The sequence below is a fragment of the Syzygium oleosum genome, unplaced genomic scaffold (genome assembly GCF_021117445.2).
Source record: "Syzygium oleosum isolate NSW1041296 unplaced genomic scaffold, Sole_v2.1 Sole_v2.07, whole genome shotgun sequence".
NCBI classification, from domain to species: domain Eukaryota; kingdom Viridiplantae; phylum Streptophyta; class Magnoliopsida; order Myrtales; family Myrtaceae; genus Syzygium; species Syzygium oleosum.
The window spans coordinates 5,428,036-5,454,574 of NW_026607491.1; the positions used below are offsets into that span (position 1 = coordinate 5,428,036).

Sequence of the window (26,539 nt, forward strand, 5' to 3'; positions counted from 1 at the left end):
ACAGGTTTTCCATTTTTTGGAACCTAGAACCTACCCGTCGAAATCTGGAACTTGAAACCTACCCTGTCACGGGTTCTAGGGTCTCACAGGTTTTTTTTTTATTACATTTTTAGTTAAACAAAACAAAAATAAACGCAACAATACTGAACAAGCTTGTAATTCATCAAAGAGAATACAAAAGACTAGTTTTCATAGTGTTACGGTTCAAATAAATATAACTAAAATGAGAAGTCATTACGTGAATCGATACTAAGTGTGAGCAGTTCCATGTTCTTTATAGGTTCCACCAATGATAATAGGTTCCTCATTTTTTGGAACTCAAAACCTACCCTATCACAGGTTCGAGGGTCGATTCCAGAATCTACTCGGGTTTCACCTGCAATATTAATTGAACAATTGCAGTGAACCATCACCTTTAATAACTACTACTTACTGTTACGATCCACTAACCACAACTTATATTTAGACACACGAAGAATATGAAATATTAACAAGTCATAAAATGAAAGCTCAGACTAGTGGTTCTAAATCATACACTCATCATCTAATGCCATAAAACACCGCAAAATCACGAGAAGACAGATTCGGATTCCAGGTTCCACTTACTTAGAACCTGAAACCTACCTGTCGAAACAGGTTCTCCAATTTTTGGAACCTACAACCTGCTCTGCATACTTTGGAACCTTGAACCTACAGGTTCCCATTGGTTATGTTGGTTCTAGGGTAGAACCTGGAATCATGCTCACTCCTAGTGGGTCCTACATCCACTTTCCTTAATCTTCTTCATTCTCTCCGTTTTCTCTCATTTTTTTTGGTCGAACTCTATTCTCTAGGGGTGAGCGATTCCAGATTCCTTACAAGTTCCACCTGGAATCTACCATCGGGTACAGATTCTTCATTTTTTGAAACTCGGAACCTATCCGTCGGAACTTGAAACCTGGAACCTACCCTGTCACAAGTTCCAGAGTAGGTTTCAGGGTCTAACAGGTTCTTTTTTTTGTTTCATTTTTAGTTAAACAAAACGAAAATGAATGGAATAATACTAAACAAGCTTGTCATTCACTAAAGAGAATATAAAAGATTAGTTTTCATGGCATTACGGTTCAAATAAATATAATGAAAATGAGAAGTCATTGCCTGAATCGATACTAAGGGTGAGTGGTTCTATCTTCCATACATGTTCCACTTGGAACCTATACCTACCTATGATAATAGAGTCCTCATTCTTTCGAACCTGGAACCTATCCTATCGCATGTTCCAAGGTCGGTTCTAGGGTCTACCCAGGCTCTACCTGTATTATTAATTGAACAATTGCAGAGAATCATCACCTTTAATGATTACCGCTTGCTGCTATGATCCACTAACCATAACTTATATTCAGACATACGAAAAATATGAAATATTAACAAGTCATAAAATAAAAACTCAGACTAGTGGTTCCACATTACACACTCATTATCTAACGCCATGAAACACCGCAGGATCATGCGAAGACATAGACCAAGAAAAAAAATAAAAAATTTATTTTGTGGAACCTGGAACCTACCCATCGAAACAGGTTCTCAATTTTTAGAACTTGAAACCTACCCTACATACCTTAAAACCTGGAACCTACAGGTTCCCACGGGTCAAGTTTTCAGGTTCTAGGATATACCTTGAAACCATGCTCACCCCTACTATTTTCTCTTAAGAGGCAAATAAATGGATTATCATGAAGGTCACGTTCTTGCACTCGCAATCCTAGGCAGGGCCGCTTCAACTTGCCACTGGGACGTCGACGAAGACATCCTCCTCGACCACCTCCGTTTCCGCAGCTACCAATCTGACTCGCTCAACTTTATTGTAATTCATACTCTTTGTGAGGAAATTTAGCAAATTGGTCGGTGAATATTTTTTATAGCTAGATGAAGAGAAGGCGAGGAAATTGATTATTAGGTTTTGAGAGATAACGAAATGCTAAGAGGATTTGCTTGTGAGCAATGTTACTTTTGCGAATTTCATTGATTCCTTGTGTATAGAAAGGTTTTTCGATTGAGTGTTTTAGATTGCGGAGAGATTGCCTCAAGGCTGTTGCCCTCAACTTTCTCATCACCCTTCCCGACTCCTCATTGGTGCGAACTACTCCACCTTCGCCAGACTTATCAAATGCAAAGTGCACAACCTCCTCATGCCCCGCCAGTATGCGCCATTCTCCACGAACACCATCCCTTGTTGCCGTAAGACATGTGGCGCAAAGCCTTCACTCAGACGGCTCGAGAATGTGCTATTGTGGGTGATGAGGACCGATTTAGTTGCCCCCGCCTACACAAGCAGGGAAGTCACTATTTCTCTACCTCTCTATTGCTATGAGTGATTACATGAGAGAGAACGTAGAAAAGGAAGAAGATAAAGAAATTGAACGCAGGACCCTCAAGAAAAGAAATACAAAATTAATAAAAAAAAGGGACATGACCAGAAAATGTGTAACAACACTTTTTTAAAAAATTGGTAGAAGATGGATGTTAAAAAGTGGGATCCACAAAGGGCAATAATTTGTTGACGAGTGTTTTAGCCAAAGAGGGAGTGAAAAAGGCGCAACTCCTCTAATATCCATAAATATACCGAAGATTTACCTAATCATTTCAACTCCATCTAACTGAGAATCTTGAACCCTAAAACTGTCCCTCTCTCTATTGTCATCATCTATGACAGAGGGACTGTAACAGCCTGAATTTCGATGTAATTCCGGGATCAATAAAACTGACAATATTTCGCATTTCATTTTAGCAAGTCTCACCCAGAGCTGATCACTCTAGGGATACTAACCAAAAGGGTATGACTAATTAGGAAAATGGTATGTGGACCAGGGACCCGATCACAAATCGGATACCGATCGCGGGAAATGACGAGGGAATATTTTGGGCCAATGTGGGCCGATCTTAGGAAAAGTGACGGATTTGGTTTGGCCAAGGCCAACGATGTACAATCGGATCGCGGGTGATTCCGCAAGTCCGAGAGTGCACGTGGCCAACCGGTCCCGAACTTGAGCCGAACGATCGCAACCTCCGGAACTAGTGATAATTCTTCTCATTCTCTCAATGATCGGGACCATCACGATACGGATAGCCCTAGGTCGATACGCGTAACCTCTAAACAGCCGCCCGTTAGTAAGAGACCCTGAAATTGAAAGTTTAGCGAGTTTTGTTCACGGAATTAGGCCCGGATTTAGATGTTGATTTTCGAAGGCTTAAGAGACTATTTTTGGGAATCTGACGTCATATTACGCTGGCCACACACGTTTGGAGATAGTATGGTCGAAAAACGGGATTTCGACCCGGAAGTCAAAAATTACGGTTTTGCCCCTGTGGGCACCGAGGTTGGATTTTGAGCCCATTTGAGGTTATTTTTCGAGGCCGATGTCATTTTGGGGTGGCCACGCGCATTTGGAGAGGTTATGGCCAAAAATTGGAATTTCGACAAAAATTGGAAAAATAATATTATTTTATTCCCGAAACTTCGCAGTCGATTTCCGAGGGCTTAAAAAGGCTATTTTCGCTAATCCGACGCCATATTATGTTGGCCACGCACATATGGAACACGTATGTGAGAAAATTGGAATTTCGCCCCGGGACCGGAAAAATGACGGTTTTGCCCCTGGGCTATTTTCGGGTCCAAATTTTTGGAAAAATTTTGGGGTAATTAAATATGGATTATCAGCTGTATTATTGGACCAAAAGACCATTTTGCCCCTCAATTATTGGATAGGATTTGTTTAGAACCGTTAGATTATGGGCATTTTGGTCCGAACCATTGGATTGGCGACACGTGGCACTTGTGGGCTGACTTATTTGACCAGCTGACCACTCTTTCTCTCTCCTCTCCCCCTCATTCGGCAGAAACACCACAGATCAGCCCCCACCAGCAGCTTCTCCCTCTTTTTCTCTCATTTTTTCTCTCTTGTTTGGCCTTGCCGGAGCGCCGCCGCCGGCCACCGTGCCTTCCCGTCGACCACCACAGCCCCCAGCCTCAGTCTTGCCCCTGTCCGACCTCTTTCTCCCTCCCTTTCTCTCTCTTTCTCCCTCTTTTTCTCTCTTTCCGTCCAGCAAATAGGGCCGCCGGAGCTTCGCCGGAGCTCCGATCGCCGTTCCGTCGCCACCCAGCCGTCCAGCACGCGCGTACGGTCGGTACTGTAGCAGTCCGTACGCCGCCGTCCGTACGGCCGTCACCGCCGTCTCGCCGGCCACCGTTTTCCGCACGTCCGTACAGGTCAATACCGTCCGTGAACAGTGCCGTCCGTACCGCCGTGAACAGTACGTCGCCGGGAACTTTTCCACCGGTTTCACTGTTCATCAGTAATCGGCCGCCGTTCCCCGTCGCCGTGGTCCAGAAATTAGTGAGTATATTTCCTAAACCCGGATTAGGACTGATAGTGCGCTTTTCTAGACTGGCTTAGGTATTGTCGGTATATTTTGGACTGTCTTAGGTAGTACCGGTAGGTATTTTGGATTGGATTGAGGAACCATTTGGTGAAAATAAATCCAAGGAATTTAGAGGGATTATTAGAGATAAATATGGGGATAGTTCGGATTAGTTGATGATTATGTGATTGGACTACCGGGTGTGCCCGGACTGATTGACTGGTTGATTTTTGTGCCCAACTGTTGGGAAATTGTATAATGCCATGTCGTGTGATTGAGTGGCCGACAAATGAGGAGTGTGATTGGCTAATTGATGGCATGAATTTGACTGGATGCCTAGACTGGTTGTTGCTCATGGTGCATTATATTGCATTGCATGGTCACGCATTGTGAATGCCGAGAATGAGGCGTGTAACGAACTGTGCGAGAATGCGTGCTTGCCATGAGCATGTGATCACCTAATTTAAATTATGCACAAATGCAATACGTGGGGCTCAGATAAAATTGGCAGTATGCCGTGTGATCACTTAAGGCCTTCGGGTCGTGCCATCCTGAGGCGTTTTACGCGGGACGATACCCGGTTCGTCCGGAAGACGACAAACCCGATGCGTTTTACGCGGGCTAGAGACACTGGGCCAGAAGTGCTTTGGCACGGGCCGTGAAGTGTTGTTGGCCTTCGGGTCGTGGCCTACGGGTCGATTAATAATGTTTAAAAATGAGCATTGTGCTAGCGTGCATCGTGTGAGCTGAATCCTGAGCATGGCAATTGTGTGCTGGTGTATGTGGCGAATGTGCGTACCGGTGATCGTGTACGAGGCAGACACTAATGAGCATGAGCATGCGTTTGGCATACGTGTGATTGAGTATGACTGCGCCTGTGCCATGATTATTGTGGTGATATAAAATGCCTAACCTGCAGGGTCAGTGTGATGAACGGTCTGGGCTCGAGGGCCTAGATCATTGTTTATGTATTGTATTGTCTATCGGTCAGGCGATTGCATGTTAGCCTAACCTAGGTTTAGGGGGTTATACTCGCTGAGATTCATCTCACGGTTGTATTAACCCACATTTCAGACCGCCAGCCGTAGGAAGCCGAGGAGAGCGCCTCTTTTTGGTATACCGCAGTTCATCCAGCGGTCCTCGAGTGTACACCCTTGTGGGGACGGACCTGCAGCCATGGTCGAGGAAGCTGAGGAGCCCGAAGTGCTACACGCTGACCCCTTTTGATCGAGTAGCTGCTAGTGTGTGTGCTTTCCACTATCTCTGTATAGACGAACAATGTAAAAAGTTTTCTTTGGCAATACCAGTTTATATGCTTTCAAGTGTGCGTGTTTGATGGTTGTGCTACCTTGGCCTCATGTGTTTTATTGTCAGGGTATATATATATACGTACTTCCGTATGTGTTTGATCTCTGATTGGGCTTTGGGTCGGCAGCGCTTCCTGGGAGCGTTGCACCATAATCGACCGTGTCGGGATGTTGCGTTCCAGTGGAGTACGGGGCGTGACAGGGACATGCTTGGTTTTGTCTCTGCCCAAGTCTTCCGAAGTCTGAGTCTTTGTGACACGACTCGTGAGCCGCCTCGCGGTGGATCTCAAGAAGGCCGTCGGGTCATTTTGCCGCCCATGGCCGACACGGAAACCCTAGAGAAGGTGCTCGAGTGGTGCAAGAAGCACATGCCCGCGTACAAAGACGCTGTCTGCCCGGACGTGCTGCGGAAGTGGGAAGACAAGTACGTCGTCGAAGTCGTCTCGATGGGCTCCCTGTACCGCTTCCTCACGGCTGCGAACTTCCTGAACATCCCTGAATTGCTGGATCGGCTGTGAGTCACCCGCGTTACCTTCTCTCTTGCTATTTTGGGGGAATGATCAATCATATTTCACGACTCAGTATGACTTTTAGATCATATCGTATGGAACAATAAACTCAATATGATATGACTAGATTGATCCTATTCACTGCATTCCTCACAGAACAAATTAGATCACATCCCTCTCTCTGAAGAGTTATGTCTCTCTGTATCATGTCCTTCTCTCTAAACCTTCCTTGAGAATTTTCTTGGTACGTCACGTTTCCAGTGCATCATCGATGATGACGCAGCAACCTGCTAGGGTTTATTGGCTCAAGTCCTTCGAAGGCCAAGTCTTCGAGGTCCATGAGGACGTGGCCCTGCAATCACCATTGGTAAGCAGACAAGCCAAGGAGGCCGGCGGGGGTCATCCAGCTGAAGGGAGCCGACACGAGATCCCTAAGGAAGGTGATCGTGCGGTGCAAGTGGCGCACGCCGGTGTACAAAGCCGCCATCCTCCCGGAATTACTGCGAGAGTGGGAAGACGAGTTCATCGACCCTTGCCGCGTCCCCGACCGCCTCCACATGCTACATGGAGATCAAAGAATTGGAGAGTTGTGTATGCAACAGGATCACGGCTGCGGCACTAGCCATTGCAGAGAAGGACCCGGTGGAAATGAGGAGACAGGTTCTCGCTGGAACATGGGGAGGAAGAAGTTTGTGAAGAGATGAGCTGGTTAATCGCATAGTTGTTCTTATGTCTTAAATATTCCATGATTTCCTTTCCTTTGCTTTTGTGTGCAAGTATTATTAGTTGTTCTTATGTCTTAATCGCATACCTGTTCTTATTATGATAATGCGTTATATTAAGCCGGATCTATAATATTTCACGATGCAATGACTTTTACATCGTAAACCAAGGAGCAATAAACTCAATTTTGATATGATTCGATTGATCCGATTCACTACATCCTTCATAGGAGAGTGATACATGCTAAGGGTATAGGCAATAGGATTCAAAATTAATTTACAAACTTATCTGACAAATTACGGCTAAATCTTCGATAGGTAGGATTTACTTTAGTTGAGTACTGAAACTTTTATGCATAATTTTATATTCGGCTCAAAATTTTCGCCTCTTACAAAAAAATTTGAGAAACTACATTGAAAATAAATCGTGTTCGTGAAAAGTTTAATTTAACAGATTTTCTCTAATTTATCGTTTTTCTAATTTTGAGTTAATACGGGATAAAATCTCGATATACTTTCTCCTTATCCATTTTCTAATATTTAATTGCACTGTAAATAGAATTTAGAAATCGTGAGATGATAGAGCATGATTCAAAATGCTATACTTGATCGATTTTTCGCATAAGTTTAAACTCAATCATATAATTTCTGTTTATTCATTTTCTGAAATTTAAATTCAATAAGAGATAGATGATTCATTCAAAAACTTATTGTCGAATGCACGCCGCGTGGCAATTTTATGATAAACACATCATGCCACGTGGCAAAGATAGAGGCAAGGTGAGGTGTCACGTGGTAAACACCGAAACGGACATCGTCTCAAGGCAGCACACATTCGATTAGTAAGCTTTTAATCTAATAATTTGTCATACGCCAATGTCTATCTCTTATTGAATTTAAATTTCGGAAAATAAATAATTACATATATATATACACACACTTTTTTTTTTTTTATAAATATGCACACACTTGGAAATTAGATAAAAACCATGTTTCCCTTCCATCCATCCAAAGTACTCCACAAAGCCTAAGGAAATATATAAGACGTTATATTAGCGCCGAAAACAACACAGAACAGAGAAAGCATTCAAAGCAATGAGCCGCTCCGCATGCCTCCGAGTCCTCCTTGCTGAAGTCTCCGTCGTCAACCGCCACTCTCGCAGACCCATTTCCATCGCAGCTCGTAGCTTCTCTTCCCTTCCTTCAGATGAAACCCACATCGCCCGTGGCCTCCTCGCCGCCTTCACCCGACGGCCCTTCGCGCCCGACGACCCGCGGCTCGCGGACCTCGCGCCGTCGCTCTCGACTAAAGTCGTCGAATCCGTGCTGCGCGAGCTTAAGAGCTGGAAGGTCGCTCTCAAGTTCTTTACCTGGGCTTCGAACCAGGATGGGTATGCGCACAATTGCTACACTTACAATGCCATGGCGTGTATGCTGTCTCGTGCTCGACAAAATGCCGCAATGAGAGCCTTGGCAGTTCAGGCTGTTGATTCTAGGTGCAAGATGACGCCGGGTGCTTTAGGGTACTTCATTAGGTGTTTGGGGAGTGTGGGTATGGTTGAAGAAGCTAATGCGATGTTTGATAAGGTTAAGCAGTCGGGTCTCTGTGTCCCGAACAGTTATAGCTATAATTGTCTATTGGAGGCCATCGCTAAGTCGGATGCGATTGAACTTGCTGAGATGAGATTGAAGGAGATGAGGGATCTTGGATGGGACTTAGACAAGTATACGTTGACCTCGGTCTTGCAGATTTACTGCAATATGCGGAAGTTCGACGTGGCTCTGAAGGTTTTCAATGAAATGTATGACCGGGGCTGGGTGGATCCTCACGTGTGTTCTGTCTTGCTGCTGTCTTTCAGCAAGTGGGGTGACGTGGACAAGGCTTTCAAATTAGTTGAGAGCATGGAAGGTCGAAATTTGAGACTGAATGAGAAGACTTTTTGTGTTTTGATTCACGGGTTTGTGCGGGCGTCAAGATTGGATAGGGCTCTCCAGTTGTTTGATAAATTGCGAAAGTCGGGTATTCCTCCTGATATTGCACTATATGATGTGCTTATTGAAGGGTTATGTAAGAATAAAGAGCTCGAAGATGCTTTTAAATTGTATTTGGATATGAATGAGTATGGCATCGTACCGGACGTTAACTTGCTTAATAAGCTTACCAGTTATTTCTCTGAAGAAGGAGAGCTGATCCAGTTGCTCAAGGAAATTCCAAAGGATGTGGACACTGCAGCTAAAACCTTGGTATGTAATTCTGTTTTGAGTTTCTATGTTAACAATGACGCGGTGGATAAAGCTTACCATTTGCTCCGTGGGATGATGGGGCATTGCAATGTTGATGATCTGAATGTGAATCAGCTCCTCAAGACTGGGGAAAGGTTTTATCCGGATACAACATCTTTTACTATCGTCATTAATGGTCTGCTCAAGAAAGGTGAAACAGATACTTCCCTGAACCTCTTCCACGAGATGGTTAGGATCTGCTGCAAGCAAACCGTTTTACTTTACAACAATTTGATCAGCAGTCTCTGTGATTCAAACAGACTGGAGGAAGGCAATGAACTTATGCAAGAAATGAAGGACTCCGGATTCGAGCCAACAGAATTTACCCGTAACTGTATATATGGATGTTTATGTAGAAGAGAGGATGTATTAGGAGCTCTAAACTGTGTGAAGGAGATGCGTCTTCATGGGCAGGAACCATGGATAAAACATTCCACTCAGCTAATTAAACAGTTATGTGATTGCGGAAGAGTGCTCGAGGCTTGTGAATTCCTCAACAACATGGTTATAGAAGGTTTCCTCCCTGATATAGTTGCACATTCCGCAGCTCTTAGTGGTTTGATCAAGATCCGAGAAGTGGATCAAGCGTTGGAGCTATTTCGGGGATTATGTGCTCGCGGATGCCAGCCTGATGTGGTTGCCTATAATATCTTGATAAATGGGCTCTGCAAGGCCGAAAGGGTTTCGGAAGCTCATGAAATGCTGAATGAGATGGTGAGGAACGGGCTAGTTCCGTCAGTTGTTACCTACAACCTGCTAATTGATGGGTGGTGCAAAACTAATACTGTCGATCAAGCAATACTCTGTCTATCCAGAATGTACGAGGTAGGGACGAAGCCCAATGTGATTTCTTATACATCACTCATTGATGGATTATGCAATGCCAGAAAACCCGATGATGCTCTTGCGCTGTGGAATGATATGCTGTCAAAAGGGTGCGCACCCAATAAAATTACATATATGGTCCTTATACATGGTCTATGCAAGTGCGGCAGGCTTAATGAAGCCCTTGAATATCTAAGGCAGATGCAAGAAAATGAAATGAAGCCTGATACCTTTGTCTATGCATCACTGTTACGCGCGTTGCTATCCGATCAAAATCTATCGGCAGCATTGGAGACACTAAAAGTCCTGGTGAAGGAGGGAAAGTTTCCATGTTCACAAGATAGGAACTATCCAATCTTGAAAAATGCGATAATCCAAATGTCGCAAGATGCTGTTACCTCTTCAAGCATTAGAGACCTAGTAGAGGCGGGAAGCATTCCGCCAAGTATTGTTTTGAACAGTGGAACAGAGACTGAATTGAACCCGGGTGCTTCGGAAAGTCCGAGCTAACTCCGCAATAGCTAGCGTCTGCGTATTCGGTGCTTGCCTCTGAGAAAATTGCCTCCATACTCTATTGGAAAATGACATGCTCCAAATGCACGAGCCAAACTCTCTCAGCAGTAGCATATGGCCTCAATTCTTAATCAAATATCATCCATAACATTTCTGAGTGTTCGCAGTTCTTTTCCTGCTGCAAACTTTCGGACTCTGCATCATCTTTCACTCTCCTTTTATTTGGTATACAGCGTAACCTCCATGGATTTCGCGGTCATAATACTCTAGCGAGATGAAAAGTCTGAATTTGTACCTTTGTACCCTTTGTCCTGAATAACAAGAGCTTTGCACACATTATGTTTTCATGTTATTTCAGTTTTGTTGGCTTGATAATGACGGTATTCAGGAAAAAAGAAAAAAACATCTCTCCATCTTCCTATCTTAATTATTATTTTTTAAAGTACGCCATTAACCATATTCAATTGAAAAATGTAAATATTGGAATAACTCACACCAGGCATTGTCCGTAGGCACTTTTTCAGGAGATATTCCATCTTGGTAATCAGCGTTCACACTAAACATTTGGGAGCCCATGCTAAATGTTGTCATTACGTTAAAAAACACCTCTTGTGAGTTTACTCCAGTTTCACATATATAATCTAGAAACCGTTTCTCATGTTCGGCGTGCAATTCAGTTTATTTTTGTCCCTATGCACTCCAAAAACTTGCCGGAAGCCGCATCTTATGTGTGCCTTATTAACAAATTTAGTTTGCTTTGGCGAAGGTTTATGAGATGTTGTCTGGCATCCTCTCGCCCCGGCGATCACTACTCCCCTGCATCGAATTGGGTTGGGTACCAGCGACCACTTAATCACTTCAAGCTTTGTTTTGGCAATTTTTAACTTGTCATCTACTTTGCGCACGGAGTACTTTCACCGATTAATCATTCAAAACTTTGGTTGGAAATCTTCAACATGTCATTAAGGGAGTTTCACATTTCTATTACCACATCATTATGTCATAAATTCTTATGTGAAGCATTATCTATAGGACATTCTTATATATGGATCGGAACTTCTCGTCTGGACGTCTGGACCGAGTCTACGATGAAATCGAGCAATCCAAGCCGTCGCAATGTGAACCTCATGAGATTCCGCAAATCTAATGGCGGAAATCACTCGGTCCGCCTTATAAGACAGTCTCCGGAACAAGATTATATGTAATATCGCTCAAGTGAATATGAGCTTCATCATCTACATGTACAAACATTACTTTGATCGGAAGTTCTTAAAGTTGATGTCCAAGCCCAGTTAAAGTTTCGTTCGATTGCTGTACCTGGATGTGATTCAAGACCCTGAATAAAGGAAGCATTCCTCTGTGATCAGGCTATACTATCGAGTATGGTAACCCAATGATAAAAGAATTACGCCGCCTTCCATAAAGTTACAAGTTCGAGCTATGTCGTGAACTGCCTCTTATCGACGTGTGCCTTGAACATTTAGTACCTTTGCGAGAGACTTCATGACTTTTGACGCCAACAATGGGGCTGCAGTGATGAACTCGTACACCTTATAGACGGAGTAGTTATGGTTCAAACTGAATTTTTTATAGCGAATGCGAGACTTTATGGTAACGCTTACGGAGTAATTGCATTGGTCGCCCCTCTCATTAGCACCGGGCAATGAGCCGTGCCAGCCCATGTGCCGTGCCTAAAAACAAATGAGATAAAAATTTACTTGTCCAGAAGAAAATTGAAAAAATTAATTTTTTTTTAAAATATTAAAAATGACAGAGAAACTAATTGAGAAATATTAATGGAAAACACTCGGTCTATTAAACCAAATTACTCCTTTTTCAAATAATTTGTAAAAAAAATTATAACTAGTGGTACCCTAATAAGGATAACACACAAGCGGCCATATCCCAACCATGATTCCAATGATATAGTGATGTTGCCGTCCTCAGTTCACATTCCTGTGGAGTAAGATTCTTTCAAAATTCAATCATGCCCTACCACTAGGGGTGTGCATGGTCCTGGTGGTCGGTTCCCACCCCGGAACCGTGGACCGCCCGCTACAGGATTAGTTCCAAAAATTGGAACCGAGAACCGCCCGTCGGTTCCATGAACCCGCCCGAGAACCGGACCGCCGGTCCGGTCCGGTTCTTGGGCGGGTCCATGGAACCGGTCTCAACAAGTTTTCCTAGACAAATAAAAAAAAAATCTGTGGACCAACATCGGATCAACAGAACAAAAGGAAAAGAACATAACTTTTCATACAATTCCTACACTATGATCGATTATATTAACCACATCATCCATAAATCAAGTGAGTACCCATTAATTATTGGGAAAAATGACCAAGGTATCCCAACTACACAAGAGCTTCAGACATGATAACAAATTTTCTTTTTTTTTTTTAATTTTTTTTTGGTCAGATTTTTTTAATTAAAAATTAAAAAAATAAAATATATTATTATTATATTACCGGTCCGGTCCGGGTGGGCGGTTCCACACCGGGAACCGGCCCAAACAGTACCGGTTCCAAAAAATTGGAACCGGGAACCGGACCGGTTCCGGTCCGGTTCCGGGCGGTCCGGGCGGGTCCCGGTTCTTTTGCACACCCCTACCTACCACGGTCATTTCAAAATACTTCACAGGCAAGTTATACCTATTTATCTTCTAAGATTCGTTGGCTAGTACTGAACATAGACTCCGAAGGTACATAGACACTAATGAGGTGAGTAAGTCATGAACCATGGTAGAAAGAATTAAAAAATTGATGGCTCGCCTCTTCCACCATTTTAGAGCATGAATGTTATTTTTGCCAACTCAATAGTAAATAAAGACGAAGACTTAGCGAAAGGCCGTAAGGTGCTCTTCTTCTTACGAAGCAAAGACCACACATGTTTCTGGGCACTACTCTGAGGACGTGTTATCCGTCCGTAAAATGGAAATTGATAACAATCGATCGACATATGCAACATTCACATTTTGGAACCAACTCGTCCCAATTGCCATTAGGTGTTGTGCTTAGACCTCCTCACCCAGTCCCGGATTTGCATATTATGAAATAAGGAGAATTTCAAGCCCCTCCAAATTGAACATCTGGTTCAAGATAGTGGGTGCAAAAAAAAAAAAAAAACTGGTAGAAAACTTCCTTGTGATATTTGAAGAATTTTGCCTTCATGGTCACTACTACTTCGTTGAACAAGGGATCGCCCTCCTTGTATGTCAATTCAACTGACTTTCGGTTATACAGATTGGAAGGCCACCGTTGCTTAACGAACACCGGTGCTCAAAGCATCCATCACATCGCTGAAAACCTGCAACATGTTGTATCAATGGCAAGAAACCTGCACTGGTGCTATGAGTTGTGAAGTAGAGCGTCAAAATATCAATCTGCTCGCGCGTCTTTTTCATCCTTTTTCGTTGAATTCCACCTTGTCCTTTAGGTCCAGAGGGAATTGTTCAACTTGCCTTCCATGTGTCACGTTACTCACGTAAACAACCTCCAACTCTTGATGCCTCAATGGGGTGGATCTAATGTACTGAACGTACCCACCTATGTTCCCCACAACAACGTACAACCGGCGGTGGCCGTCTTGCACACCTAAGTTAATCCAGTGGTACACACACCAAACATGGAAGAAAATCTCGATACAAATGGGATTTAGCTATTAGACCAGAAAGCAATGGGAAAGGTGTTCACACGGGCATTATCTAGCATCACACTGAAGATCTTATCGGAGATGCCAAACTCATTAACAACACCCATTATTCCGGTAGCCACATTTTTAAAATCGTGCGGGAATATTAACTTAAACATAGAGCTCAGTGACATGATTCTCATTTCTCATGAACCCCATGGCCAGTCACTACACATGTATTTCGTAAAATTGTTCCACAAACCAGAAGTTAAAGAGACTGGAAAGTTACTAGTCGACGGTAGATGGACTAAAGCAGCCCTTTTTATTTTGTACAACTACTTGCAGTTTCCAGTGTTTGTTCCCCGCGAAAGAGGCTTGAACTGAGGTTGTATATTTTTTTGGTAAGGAATTGAGGTTGTATATTTGTCTGTACATAGTGGAAGAAGCGATGATTTTCGACCATGCCAAAGGGTAGCCGAATGGCAAGACAATATTTTGTAAGCTCATGCTGATTCTTGTCTTGCTATAGTTGAACGGGCTTTCGGGATACATCATTGTGCTTGAAGAGCTCCTCCCCTAGCCATGGACATTTCTTCCTCATGTTTGCATTGGTGCCTCCCCAAGAGATCGGTCCCACTTGACGATTTTCCTTTCAAAATGCCGCCACAATCTTGCAAATGGCCTTCTTGACACCATCGGCATCGATGTTGAGCCAGAATATCATTTAGACAGTGCACGTTCATCTTCATGAAGACCAAGACCGCAGTTCCTTCGGCGTTTTCTTCAGGTGTGTGTCTCGTCTAGAGAAGCGTCTTGGCGTGGACTACCTTCCAGCGTTGGCCACTGAAATTCCTCCCAATTGTCAGGTCATCGTGTCTCGTCATCATCGAATTCAATTGGTTGCGAGAGCAAAGCTGGCACATATCGTGCAAATGGCCTTCTTGACACTATTGGCATCGACTTCGAGCTGGAATATTTTCTAGACAGTGGACGTTCATCTTCACGAAAACTGAGACCGCGATTCTTTCGGTGTTTTCTCCAGGACTAGGTGCCTCGTTTGGATAAGCGTCTTGGCATGACTACCTTCGGACGTTTTCCCCTCTAATTCCTCATAATCATTGGGTCATTGTGTCTCATCGTCGTCGAATTTGGCTAGTCACGAGAGCGAAGCTGGCACATATCGGGCAAATAGCATTCTTGACACCATTGGTATCGACCTCAAACTAGAATATCATCTAAACAATCGACGTTTATCTTTGCGAAGACTAAGACCACAGTTCGTTCCGCGTTTTCTTCAAGTGTAGGTGTCTCGTCTGGAGAAGCGTCTTGGCATGGACTACCTTCTGGCATTCGCCCCTCCAATTCCTCCCAATTGTCGAATCATCATGTCTCGTCGTCGTCGAATTCATATCTTCTAGACAGTGGGCATTCATCTTCACAAAGACCGAGACTGTAGTACTTTTGGTGTTTTCTTCAAGTGTAGGTGTCTCGTATGGAGAAACGTCTTGCCGTGGACTACCTTACGGCATTCGTCCCTCGAATTCCTCATGATCGTTGGGTCATTGTGTCTCGCCGTTGTTGAATTCGGCTAGTTGCAGAGAGAAGCTGGCACATATCGTGCAAATGGCCCTCTAGACAACATAGTCATCGACCTCGAGCCGGAACATTTTCTAGACGGTGGGCTATTCATCTTCGTGAAGATGGAGATCACAATTTGTTCGGCGTTTTCTTCAGGTGTAGGTGTCTCATCTGGAGAAACGTCTTGGCATGCACTACCTTCCAGCATTCGCCCCTCCAATTGCTCCCATTAGTCAGGTTGTCGTCATCAAATTCGGCTGCTTGCAAGAGCGGAGCCGGCACATCGTCGTTAATTCCTCCCAATCGTTGAGTCGTCATGTCTCGTCGTCATCGAATTCATATCTTCTCGACAGTGAACGTTCATCTTCACGAAGACCAAGACCGTAGTTCTTTTAGCATTTTCTTCAGGTGTAGGTGTCTTGTCTAGAGAAGCGTCTTGGTGTGGGACTACCTTCCGGCATTCGCCCCTCCAATTCCTCATATTTGTCAGGCCGTTGTGTCTCATCGTCATTGAATTCGGCTAGTTGCAAGAGCGAAGCTGGCACATATCGTGCAAATGGCCTTCTAGACACCATTGTCATCGATCTCGAGCCGGAACATTTTCTAAACAGCCGTTCATCTTTGTAAAATATGGGTTTAAAAAAAAAAAAAGGAGGAGAATGGTTGAAAAGTCAAAAGAAGCAACAGTGATGCTCGGCTCGTTTTAAGAAGCCAAGAGCACGAACAGAAACAGAAGAAAAGAGAGGAAAAGAGGAGAAAGGAGAGGAAAGAAAAGAGTAAGAAGAAAAAGAGAAAAGAGAAGAGGGCTTTACACCGCGAGGGTCTCGCTAAGCCGATTCGACTTCGTAATGCAACGCTCTGTAAGTATTCGCACCCCTCGTTCAATTAATCTGAATATTTTTCGGGTATAATTCGGAGTTATGTGTTATTCGAGCGGCGAAGTTAGATTTTTAAGTTGTAGAGCTACAAATTTTTATAGAATTGGTAGTTTATGGTGTTGCGGAGCCGTGAGATTTTACAGAATCTGATTTGGATTTACTATTTGCCGGATATGATTTTTTGAAGTTGAATGCGCGCAGTGAACAGTGCACGACCAGCAGCTTTTAGGCCGATTTTCGTCGGTTTTCGGCTCAATTTTGGGGCTGCCAAGTTGGGGTTCCTATAGTGCTCCGAATGAGCTTTCTTTTGACTATAAACTTGCTTAGATTGGAGTTTAGTGGAGAAAGTTATGGCGCAATCAAGTTTTGCGCTCAGGCTCCGCAATGTGGACGATTTTGGATAATCGCTTTAGACGAGCGATTTGAGGGCGCCTTTTAGTGGTTATATTAGCGTCTAAGCCTAGTTTAGCTGAGTCGTAGTTGAAGTAACATTTTACTCTGTTTTGATACCGTTTTTTCGATTTATTGTTAGGTATTCGAGTGCGTCAGCTCAAGAAATCGCCGTAGGTTAGTTTTTCGGCTTTTCAAGGTGAGTGGTACTATTTCTTCTTTGAATTTGTAAGCTCATGTTTAGAAAATGAGATGTTATAGATATGTTATCATATAAGAAATGGCATTTTGTTTGCATAAAACTGGATCGAGTATTTACTGCCATTTTGTGTATTTGAAATAGAAGATTTCCTTTTGGTTTCGGTTTGAACTTATGGAATGTAAAGGGGTTTGTGAAACCTTTTGTGAAAGACTTATGAGGAATTCTTTAGTTTGAATGTGATTTTTGAAGGGTTATATACCCGTTTGCGAAATGATTTCTGAATATTGGTGATTTTGATTGTGGATTGGATTTGCTAGTATGGGAGGATGTGGATTTTGATGCTCAGTGTCTTTTTGAACCTAATGAGGGGTTATGAGTATGCGTATACTAGTCTAGGATATCCTTGTGGGCCGAGCCACCGGCTTATAGTAGGTGGAGACCTTGCAAAGGGGGGAATCTTAGTCGTCTTTCACTGGGCGTTATCCGTGATCATAGTTAGATTTCTGAGCATGAGATTGGCCAATGGAATAGACCATTGGCATGTGCTTTTTGACAAGATTGGCCAATGGATTTGACCATTGGTTTCTTCTTTGATATTATTAATTGGAATGAGCTTTTCTATTGTAAAAATGTGATGTTTAAAGTAGCATATAACGTATTTTGAATCTGGAGTTTGTTATATGTTGGGTTAATAGAGCTTTCGTTTGGTCTTATAACTGTGTGCATAGTGGGTGCTCGATCTACTTAGAAGAAATGTATTACTCACTGAGCTGTAATAGCTCATTCCTTTTATCTTACTTGTTTTTCAGGTTCTTCACCGAGCTGCAAGTAGAGTGTGAGAGTTTCGATATCGAGGTGGACATTTTGATAGTGGGGACTTTTTGGTATGAGTTATACATAGATGTGGAGCTTAATGTATTAGCTTGTTTCTGGTTATGTACTTAGCTTTTTGATGGATTATAGTTAACTCTGATATTGTAACCAAATAAACTCTATATCATGTTTATATATGTGGACACATATATTATGATATTAGGTGAGTTTTGGTTATGTTTAGGCTGCGTCCTTTGGTGAAAGGATGACCGTGTCATGTCCTTATTCTTGTTGAGTTTGGGGTGTGACAATCTTCGCGCAGATCGAGATCACAATCCATTCGGCATTTTCTTCAGGTATAGGTGTCTCGTCTAGAGAAACGTCTCGGCGTGGACTACCTTCCGGCATTTGCCCCTCCAATTACTCCCAACCGTCAGGTCATCATCGTCAAATTCGACTGTTTGCAAGAGCGGAGCAGGCATGTGTATGTACTTGATCCGGAACTCACTAGACGAGTCCCAAGACAATTGTGAGGTAAAGTACAAATTTTGTTGGGATGATCGGACGGAATCATTGTTATTATTGTTATTCTCCATTAGGAAATTTCGAGCGCAGTTAAATCTGCCTAAATGAAATAGGGTTTTGTTATCATAATAGTTTTCGGGTCACTGTGAGAGTAACAGCACGTTGTGAGTCACAAATTCTTGAAAGAGTAGACTTAACAATAATTTTTAATTATTATTATTTTTTGGCTCGGAATAGGCTATCAATCTCACGGTAAATTAAGAACAATCACACAAACAATTCTCAACTTGAGAAACAGATGTAGGGAGCAACAGCCTTTGGAAGTGACTTTGAGTGAAACCGAAGAGCAGTGAAGAATGAAACGAAGGAGGTCAACCTATGGAGTTTAAGACATCCGGGTTTATTTATACCCGACATACCTATACATAGTTTTTTTTTTTTTGATAACCCAGGAACCCCCCGCACGGCCGACAGCCGGAAGGGTAAACCTGGGGTGACGCTAGGGCAGGACCCACCACCACGGCACCACACTTAAGAATCCCTAACGACTACGCTGGGGTTCGAACTCCGATCCCTTCGTGGGGGGACAAGAGCGCAAGCCAACGTAGCCTCTGCGGGCGGTGGTACCTATACATAGTTATTGCTCCTACTTATTTTATACAAAAAAGGAATCATAGGTCATTGGGAAATGAAGAAGCTAGCTAGCTCTCACTACTTTCCAAAGCAACAAAACGTGGTGAAATAACTACTGTAATGGATCCGAACTCCAAATCACATTATCCCCGCCACATACATATAGATATTTATACTTCTTTTGGCTCATTGACTATGAGAACATTATGACATTTGGTCAAAAATACAAAACATCACCCGTCATGCCTTCGTGGTATAAATATCGAATCTTATGAATTGAATTAATATCAAGTAGAGACCTTCAAATTTAAAAAAAATCAAGATTTTTATATGGTATGACGTCAACGCAACACGTGGTGACACTATTATACATAGTACGTTCTTGAGTGTCTCAGTTATCGACATGTACCAATTTTCTTATTTATCCTTTATAAATACTTATTTACGTTCTTGAATGACTCGGTTGTCGACATTTGATTCAAAAATTATCTCTCTTTTTTCTTGCTCTTGTCCTTTTACTACCAATTTTCTCATTTGTCCTCTATAAATACTTCTTTTTGCGCCATCACGGAAACCTCCGTACTCTCTCTCTCTCCAACTAACCATTAAACCTCGTAAATCAAAACGAACACACCATGAAAGGATCACTAGAAATAGAGCGCTATGGCGTGAGAACCAGGCCTTACTCACCATCATCATCATCACCCTCATCTCTCATGAGCTCCATCTTCACCACCACGGTGAACATGGCGGCCAAAACCCTAGTCTCTGCTGCCTCTCCCTCCAAGAGCCCCTTCGCCCCTGCCACCCACCGGTGGCGGCTCTTCGACCACCTGCGCTTCATGGTCATGCTCATGGCTTGGGTCACTCTCTGGTTCCTTAGGGTCCTCATGGACCACTTCCCCAGCTTGGGCGGCCATCTCCAGTATCCTCTCCAGTCGGCTCGGCTGGCCTCCACCGTCGCCGGCTCCTTCAACTTCCCGCCTTTGCTGACCTATCCGGCAGTGGCGATGTCGGCATCAGCGCTGGCGCTTCCATCTTCTTCCTCGTCGCTGGAGATGATCCTGCGGGAGGATGCCGATGGTCCCTCCATTCGAGCCCTAGGCCGAGCCCTTTCCCATGTAAGTGCATTTGCTTATTTACTAGCTATGTGAGTTGCTACGCATTAATTATATTTTTATTAGTAGCGTTAATGAGAAGAATATGTTACTAAGAATTTCTTAATGTACAAATCCTACACTTTTAACATATGGTTCATTGCAATCATTTTATATTTCTCTATATGCCATAAAATATGCGTTTCTAGTTATGGAGTCAAAACTTTACTTCTTACGCAAAGTATATCCAATACAACACATATGTTCCAAGGTCCAATGCAGAACATGCTTATAACTATTCACAGCTTTATATAATATATCACCCTCTTCTATTATATTATAATTGTTACTGCCCTCCTTCTTCTTCTTTTTCTTCTTCTTCTTCTTCTTCTTCTTCTCCATTTCCCATCATTGCATGATCGTGTTGCCTATTCCAGGACGTATACCGACAGTAGACCTGTTAAACGGGTGGGTCGGGTCGGGTTTGGGTCGGGTCATAAATGGTCCGACCCAAATTGACCCATTAACCCGTTTATGACCCATTTATTCATAGTGTAAATATCTCGACCCATACCCGACCCGACCCATACCCAACCCATACCCGACCCGACCCATATTGCTAAAACACTTTTATATTTAACCTAATCTAGGAATATTTGTTTCTTATGAATTTTTTTTTAAAATTATACTGCTAAAACATTTTATATAATACAAAGCTAATGAAAAAATTTTATAATTTTTTTTAAAATTGAGGTTCTGTTTGTTTTACGAAAAATGTGACATTTTTAAAAAATATTTTCCATAAAGTCATTATCCAAGAAAATAAAAAAAAAATTAATATTTTTTTAAATCGAATTTTTAATTATTTTTTATTTTTATTTTTATTTTTATTTTTATTTTTTTCTTTTTCCTTTATTTTTGGCCGATCGTCGTGGCCGGCGACCGACCATAGGCGAGGACGAGCTCGCCGGAGGCCGGCGAAGCTCGTTCTCGCCGATCTGGCGAGGCCGAGGCCTCGCCGGCCTCAGGCGAGGCTCTAGCCTCGCCGATCTGGCGAGACTCGAGCTCGCCGGCCTCAGGCGAGCTCGACCTCGCCGGATCTGGCGAGGTGGAGCCTCGCCCGAGGCCGGCGAAGCTCGAGCTCGCTAGCCTCGGGCGAGGTCGAGTTCGCCCGAGGCTCCACCTCGCCAGATCCGGCGAGCCTACAATTACAATAAATCTGGGCGATTCGGAGAATGTTAGAGAAATCAAGATTGGAGCTGGCCTTTCTAAAATCAAGATTAGAAGGATGGTTGACCTTTTAAAAGAATACCAAGATGTGTTCGCGTGGTCATATGCGGATATGCCGGGGTTAGATAGAGAAATTGTAGAGCACGCTCTACCAACTGATCCGAGTATCCCGCCGAAAAAACAAAGGCTCAGAAGAACAAAGCCCGAATTATCCAAGAAGATCGAAGAAGAAGTCATGAAGTTGTTGAAAGTGGGCTTCATAGAAGTGTCGCACTATTCTGACTGGATCGCCAATGTAGTCCCCGTTATGAAGAAGGATGGTCGGGTCAGGGTTTGTATTGACTACCGCGATCTGAATCGAGCAAGTCCGAAGGATGACTTCCCGCTGCCTCACATCGATGTGTTGGTCGACAGCACCGCGGGATTTGAGCTATTTTCTTTTATGGATGGATTTTCTGGCTATAATCAAATTCGGATGAAAGAAGAAGATAAAAGTAAGACCTCCTTCATTACCCCTTGGGGGACCTTTTGTTACAAGGTAATGCCTTTTGGCTTGAAGAATGCCGGGGCAACGTACCAAAGAGCAATGGTCACGCTGTTCCACGATATGATGCATAAGGAGGTGGAGGTCTACGTAGACGATATGATTGCCAAATCCAAACATGGAGAAGACCACATCGAGGTGTTGCGGAAGTTGTTTGACCGACTTCGAAGGTTCAAGCTAAGACTTAACCCCGCCAAATGTATGTTTGGGGCAAAATCTAGGAAACTATTGGGGTTCATGGTCAGTAGTCGAGGCATTGAAATTGACCCGTCAAAGGTTAAGGCCATTTGTGATTTGAAGCCTCCTTCAACTGTCAAAGAGATTCGGAGTTTGCTAGGAAGACTCAACTATGTGGCGAGATTCATTTCTCAATTGTCTGAGACGGCTAAACCTTTTTTCAAGCTCTTGAAGAAAAATGCCAAAGTTAAGTGGGATACTGATTGTCAAGAGGCATTTGAGAAAATAAAACAATATCTTTCTCATTCGCCGGTCCTGGTGCCACCCGTCCCTAGAGTGCCGTTAATACTCTACCTGACTATTCATGATGAGTCGTTGGGGGCCTTGCTAGCTCAGAAGAGACCAAGCGATGACAAAGAATGTGCGGTATACTATCTCAGTAAGAAGTTTACTTCATCCGAAATAAATTACCCCGGAGTTGAAAAAACATGTGCGGCTTTGGTGTGGGTATTACACCGCTTACGCCAATACACACTCCATCATCGGATCCTACTCGTAACTGAGAATGATCCCATCAAATATTTGCTGGAAAAACCTGCGTTGGTCGGAAAGTTAGCAAAGTGGCAAGTTCTAGTGTCCGAATTCGATGTCCACAGCATGACGCAGAAATCTGTCAAGGGAAGAGCTATAGCTGACATGCTGGCAGAAAACATCGAAAGGTCGGAAGACCATGATCAGTCAGATCCTATAGAAGAGCGCATTTCAGAGATAGTGGACGATAAGTGGACTATGTACTTCGATGGTGCCGTTAACCTGGCTGGTTCTGGGACTGGAGCAGTTCTTATCTCCCCGACGGGTCAACATCACCCTGTGGCCGCCAAGTTGGCATTTCCTTGTACCAACAATATCTCAGAATACGAGGCTTGCATACTGGGATTGCAATTGGCCGTCAACATGAAAGTTAGGAAGCTGCAGGTTTACGGCGATTCCGCCCTCATCATTCTTCAGACAGAGGGCCAATGGCGAACCCGTGATTCCAAATTGATTCCTTACCACGAATTCCTTGAGGAGTTAATAAAGGAATTTGATGAGATTTCCTTTGAGTATTTACCCCGATCGCAGAATCAGTTTGCCGACGCCCTGGCCACGTTATCATCAATGTTGCAAGTCATGGAAGGGTTAGACATTGAGCCACCGAAAATCGAAATACCGACACGTCCCGCCATCGTTCGGCGATCGCAGATGAACCCGATGAGGAGCCGTGGTATCACGACATCATGAACTATCTTCAAAGGGGTGAATATCCTCCTGGAAGTGAACTAACAGATCAGAAATACATAAGGAAGCTAGCGTCAAAATTCTTCATTAGTGGCAACGCTCTTTACAAAAGATCCTTTGACTCAATTTTGTTGAAATGCGTCGATGCCAGAGAAGCTAATCAGTTGATGAAGGAAATTCATGAAGGAGAATGCGGTCCGCACATGAACGGTCATCTTTTGGCCAGAAAAATCATGAGACTGGGTTACTTCTGGATGGCTATGGAGGCTGACTGTATTCGGCATGTTCGTTATTGTCATCGGTGCCAAATCTATGCAGATAAAATCAATGTACCGCCAAATGAATTGCGTCAAATGTCCGAGCCATGGCCCTTCTCAATGTGGGGGATCGATATGATTGGGCCAATTAATCCTAAGGCTTCCAATGGACATCGCTTCATCTTGGTAGCCATCGATTACTTCACCAAGTGGATCGAGGCGAACTCATATGCTAATGTCACCGCCAAGAATGTGGCCAAGTTTATTCGCCGTGACATCATCGCTCGTTATGGAGTCCCGGAGGTGATCATCACTGACAATGGCTCAAATCTGAACAACAAGGTTGTAGATGGCTTACTTAACGAGTTTCATATTCGTCACTTGAACTCCTCACCTTACCGTCCACAAATGAATGGGGCTGTAGAGGCAGCCAATAAAAACATAAAGAAGATCTTGTCGAAGACTGCCGACAATTACCGAGACTGGCATGAACGTCTACCTTATGCATTGATGGCGTATCGAACTTCGATCCGCACTTCGACAGGGGCGACTCCTTTCTCGCTCGTTTATGGTATGGAAGCAGTTTTGCCTGTGGAGGTTGAAATTCCTTCATTAAGGATACTCTCACAAGCTGAGCTCTCTGAGGAAGAATGGACTCAACAGAGATATGATCAGTTGAACTTGATCGATGAGAATAGACTAAAGGCTTTATGCCACGGTCAATGTTACCAAAAGCGAGTTGCCAAGCCTTTCAATCGCAAAGTCCGGCCTCGACATTTTAAAACCGGAGATCTCGTACTAAGGAAAGTGTTGTCCATCACACCCGAATTAGGTGGGAAGTTCGCTCCAAATTATGACGGTCCGTATGTCGTTAGAAAGGTTCTACCTGGGGGTGCTTTAATTCTTGTAGAAATGGATGGCCAAGAGTTGCCAAAGCCTGTAAACGCCGATTCGGTGAAAAAGTATTTTCCTTGAATGAAATCCGAGGCTCGAGAATCATTTTCGATGCAATCCGAATCACTGTAAGTTATTCACATCATGCATATCATGCATACATGCATACATGCTTACTTTACAGGTCCCAAACAATCCGCAAATTGATCCGCAAATAACTGAACCGTCTTGGCAAGCATCCAACAAGCTAAATGTGAAGGAGGGGGTTACCAAGTCACTAGGCCGCAGGTAAGCACCCTTTTTCTTAATGCCAAAAGAAGGTCGAATGGAAAATTTGCTTTGAACAAAAAAAAACAACAAAACAAAATAATAAAGAAAAAAGGTTTTCGGCGAGTTTGAGAAAAGCAAGCATAAAAATTGAAATTGTGAAAATAAATTTTTCACAGAAATTTTGAATGTCATGCTTGTCCAAAGTTGCCTCGATGCTTGGTGGAACGTTCATTTCGAATCAAAATCCCCAATGGAGATCAATCAACTCAGGTGATCTTGACGAAACAAGAGGAAATATGTTAAATATGCCAAGCGAGAAGCACTTAGAATGAAGAAAGGCGAACCATTCCCAAACACGTCCTATAAACACTTTGTAAGTTGGGTGCAAAAACCGTGTTTTAGGACGAGAGATTCATTCGCAAATTGTACATGGATCAAAGTGAAAAGAGGCATTTCTTTCATATATCCTACACACTACAGGTGATCATAGTTAAGCCCATTTGAGCCTTTAAATGTAAAGAATTCACAAAATGTCCCTGTCAAGAACCACCCCACAATGGGGCAAATTTGGAGGTTCTGGTTGACACCATTTGGCGAAGAAGATGGGAAAGACTTCTTTGCTCTTACTTGCATTGATCTTTTGTGATAACTTCAGGTGAGTCCTAATGGAAGCTCAAAGCATCCCAAAGTGAAGAAGAGCGTTTCATTCTCTACCCAAACACTTATGCCCTTTGCTTAGCCAAGTTGAGCCTGAATATTCATTTCTAAAGCCCGAGTGGTGATTATCTCCCTACACTGGGGCAATGCACATGATTTACCAAAGCAACTGGTGCTTGTGTGACAACGTGTGGAAGAATCTCGAAAGTCTTAGGGGCTCAAAATAATCAAAAGAGAAAAAGTCAAGTGAAAACTAGAGGGCATGAAAAAGCAGTGTGTCTGGTAAAAGCAAGGCCAATGCCCATTGTAAAAAAAAAAAAAAGCATCTCGAGAGGAATTCTTTCGTAAAAAAAAAAAAAAGATGTCGAAAGAAAAATGCTTGCATGAAAGAAAAACCATTGCAAAGGCGAAAGCCATTAGAAAAAGAGCAAAGTTCTTATGTCGAAATGATTTGCCGATCGACTCTCGAGGCGAGTTAAGACGAGATGATATGGTAATGATGCCACGATAATCATCAGTTCTTAAATCTTTTCTGAAAAACTCGAGCCTTTTGAGCCTTTCACCGAACCAATCTTACAACCCTTTCCAAAGTCTCTTCCGATTGGGATGGTTCGAGCAGAAGTTTGGATTTCCAAAGAAGCTACCGCTTGAAGAAGTGGAGGGCAAGGTTATCTTATCTCATCTTAAGGTCTCTTGACTTGTAAACCTGGCGGAGATGCTGATCCACAATAATTGCATTCCTTAGCCGATAATACTCATCCATTGTTGAAGCCGTGACCAAACCTATATTACGGTCCTTTAAAAGACCTCTTAGATTGGTCAACGTGTACTTATTGCGAATGATTCTCAAAACCTTCGACAGTGGTCATGTGAGGTATACTGAGTGATCAGACCATTTCCCACATTAATGGATGGGATCAAACAGCCTT

At 43.2% G+C, this 26,539-nt stretch overlaps 2 protein-coding genes across 2 annotated transcripts; both read left to right on the forward strand.

The window, feature by feature from the left end:
* Positions 1 to 7,992: 7,992 nt before the first annotated feature.
* Positions 7,993 to 10,891, forward strand: LOC115673741 (putative pentatricopeptide repeat-containing protein At5g08310, mitochondrial). The gene has a single exon (XM_030596001.2). It carries the CDS (start codon positions 8,032 to 8,034, stop codon positions 10,552 to 10,554), a length of 2,523 nt encoding a protein of 840 aa, XP_030451861.1. The 5' UTR covers positions 7,993 to 8,031; the 3' UTR covers positions 10,555 to 10,891.
* Positions 10,892 to 19,841: 8,950 nt separating this feature from the next.
* LOC130138612 (uncharacterized) lies at positions 19,842 to 24,764 on the forward strand. Its single transcript, XM_056313110.1, has 3 exons — positions 19,842 to 20,356; positions 21,495 to 23,492; positions 23,549 to 24,764. Exons 1-3 carry the CDS (start codon positions 19,842 to 19,844, stop codon positions 24,762 to 24,764), a joined length of 3,729 nt encoding a protein of 1,242 aa, XP_056169085.1.
* The last annotated feature ends 1,775 nt before the right edge of the window (positions 24,765 to 26,539 follow it).

Coding starts and splice junctions, on each gene's coding strand:
- LOC115673741 (XM_030596001.2), top strand. CDS start 8,032: ATGAGCCGCTCCGCATGCCTCCGAGTCCTCCTTGCTGAAGTCTCCGTC.
- LOC130138612 (XM_056313110.1), top strand. CDS start 19,842: ATGAAAGGATCACTAGAAATAGAGCGCTATGGCGTGAGAACCAGGCCT. Junction 20,357..21,494: donor TTTGCTTATTTACTAGCTAT/GTGAGTTGCTAC, acceptor CCACCTCGCCAG/ATCCGGCGAGCCTACAATTA. Junction 23,493..23,548: donor CCCGCCATCGTTCGGCGATC/GCAGATGAACCC, acceptor CTATCTTCAAAG/GGGTGAATATCCTCCTGGAA.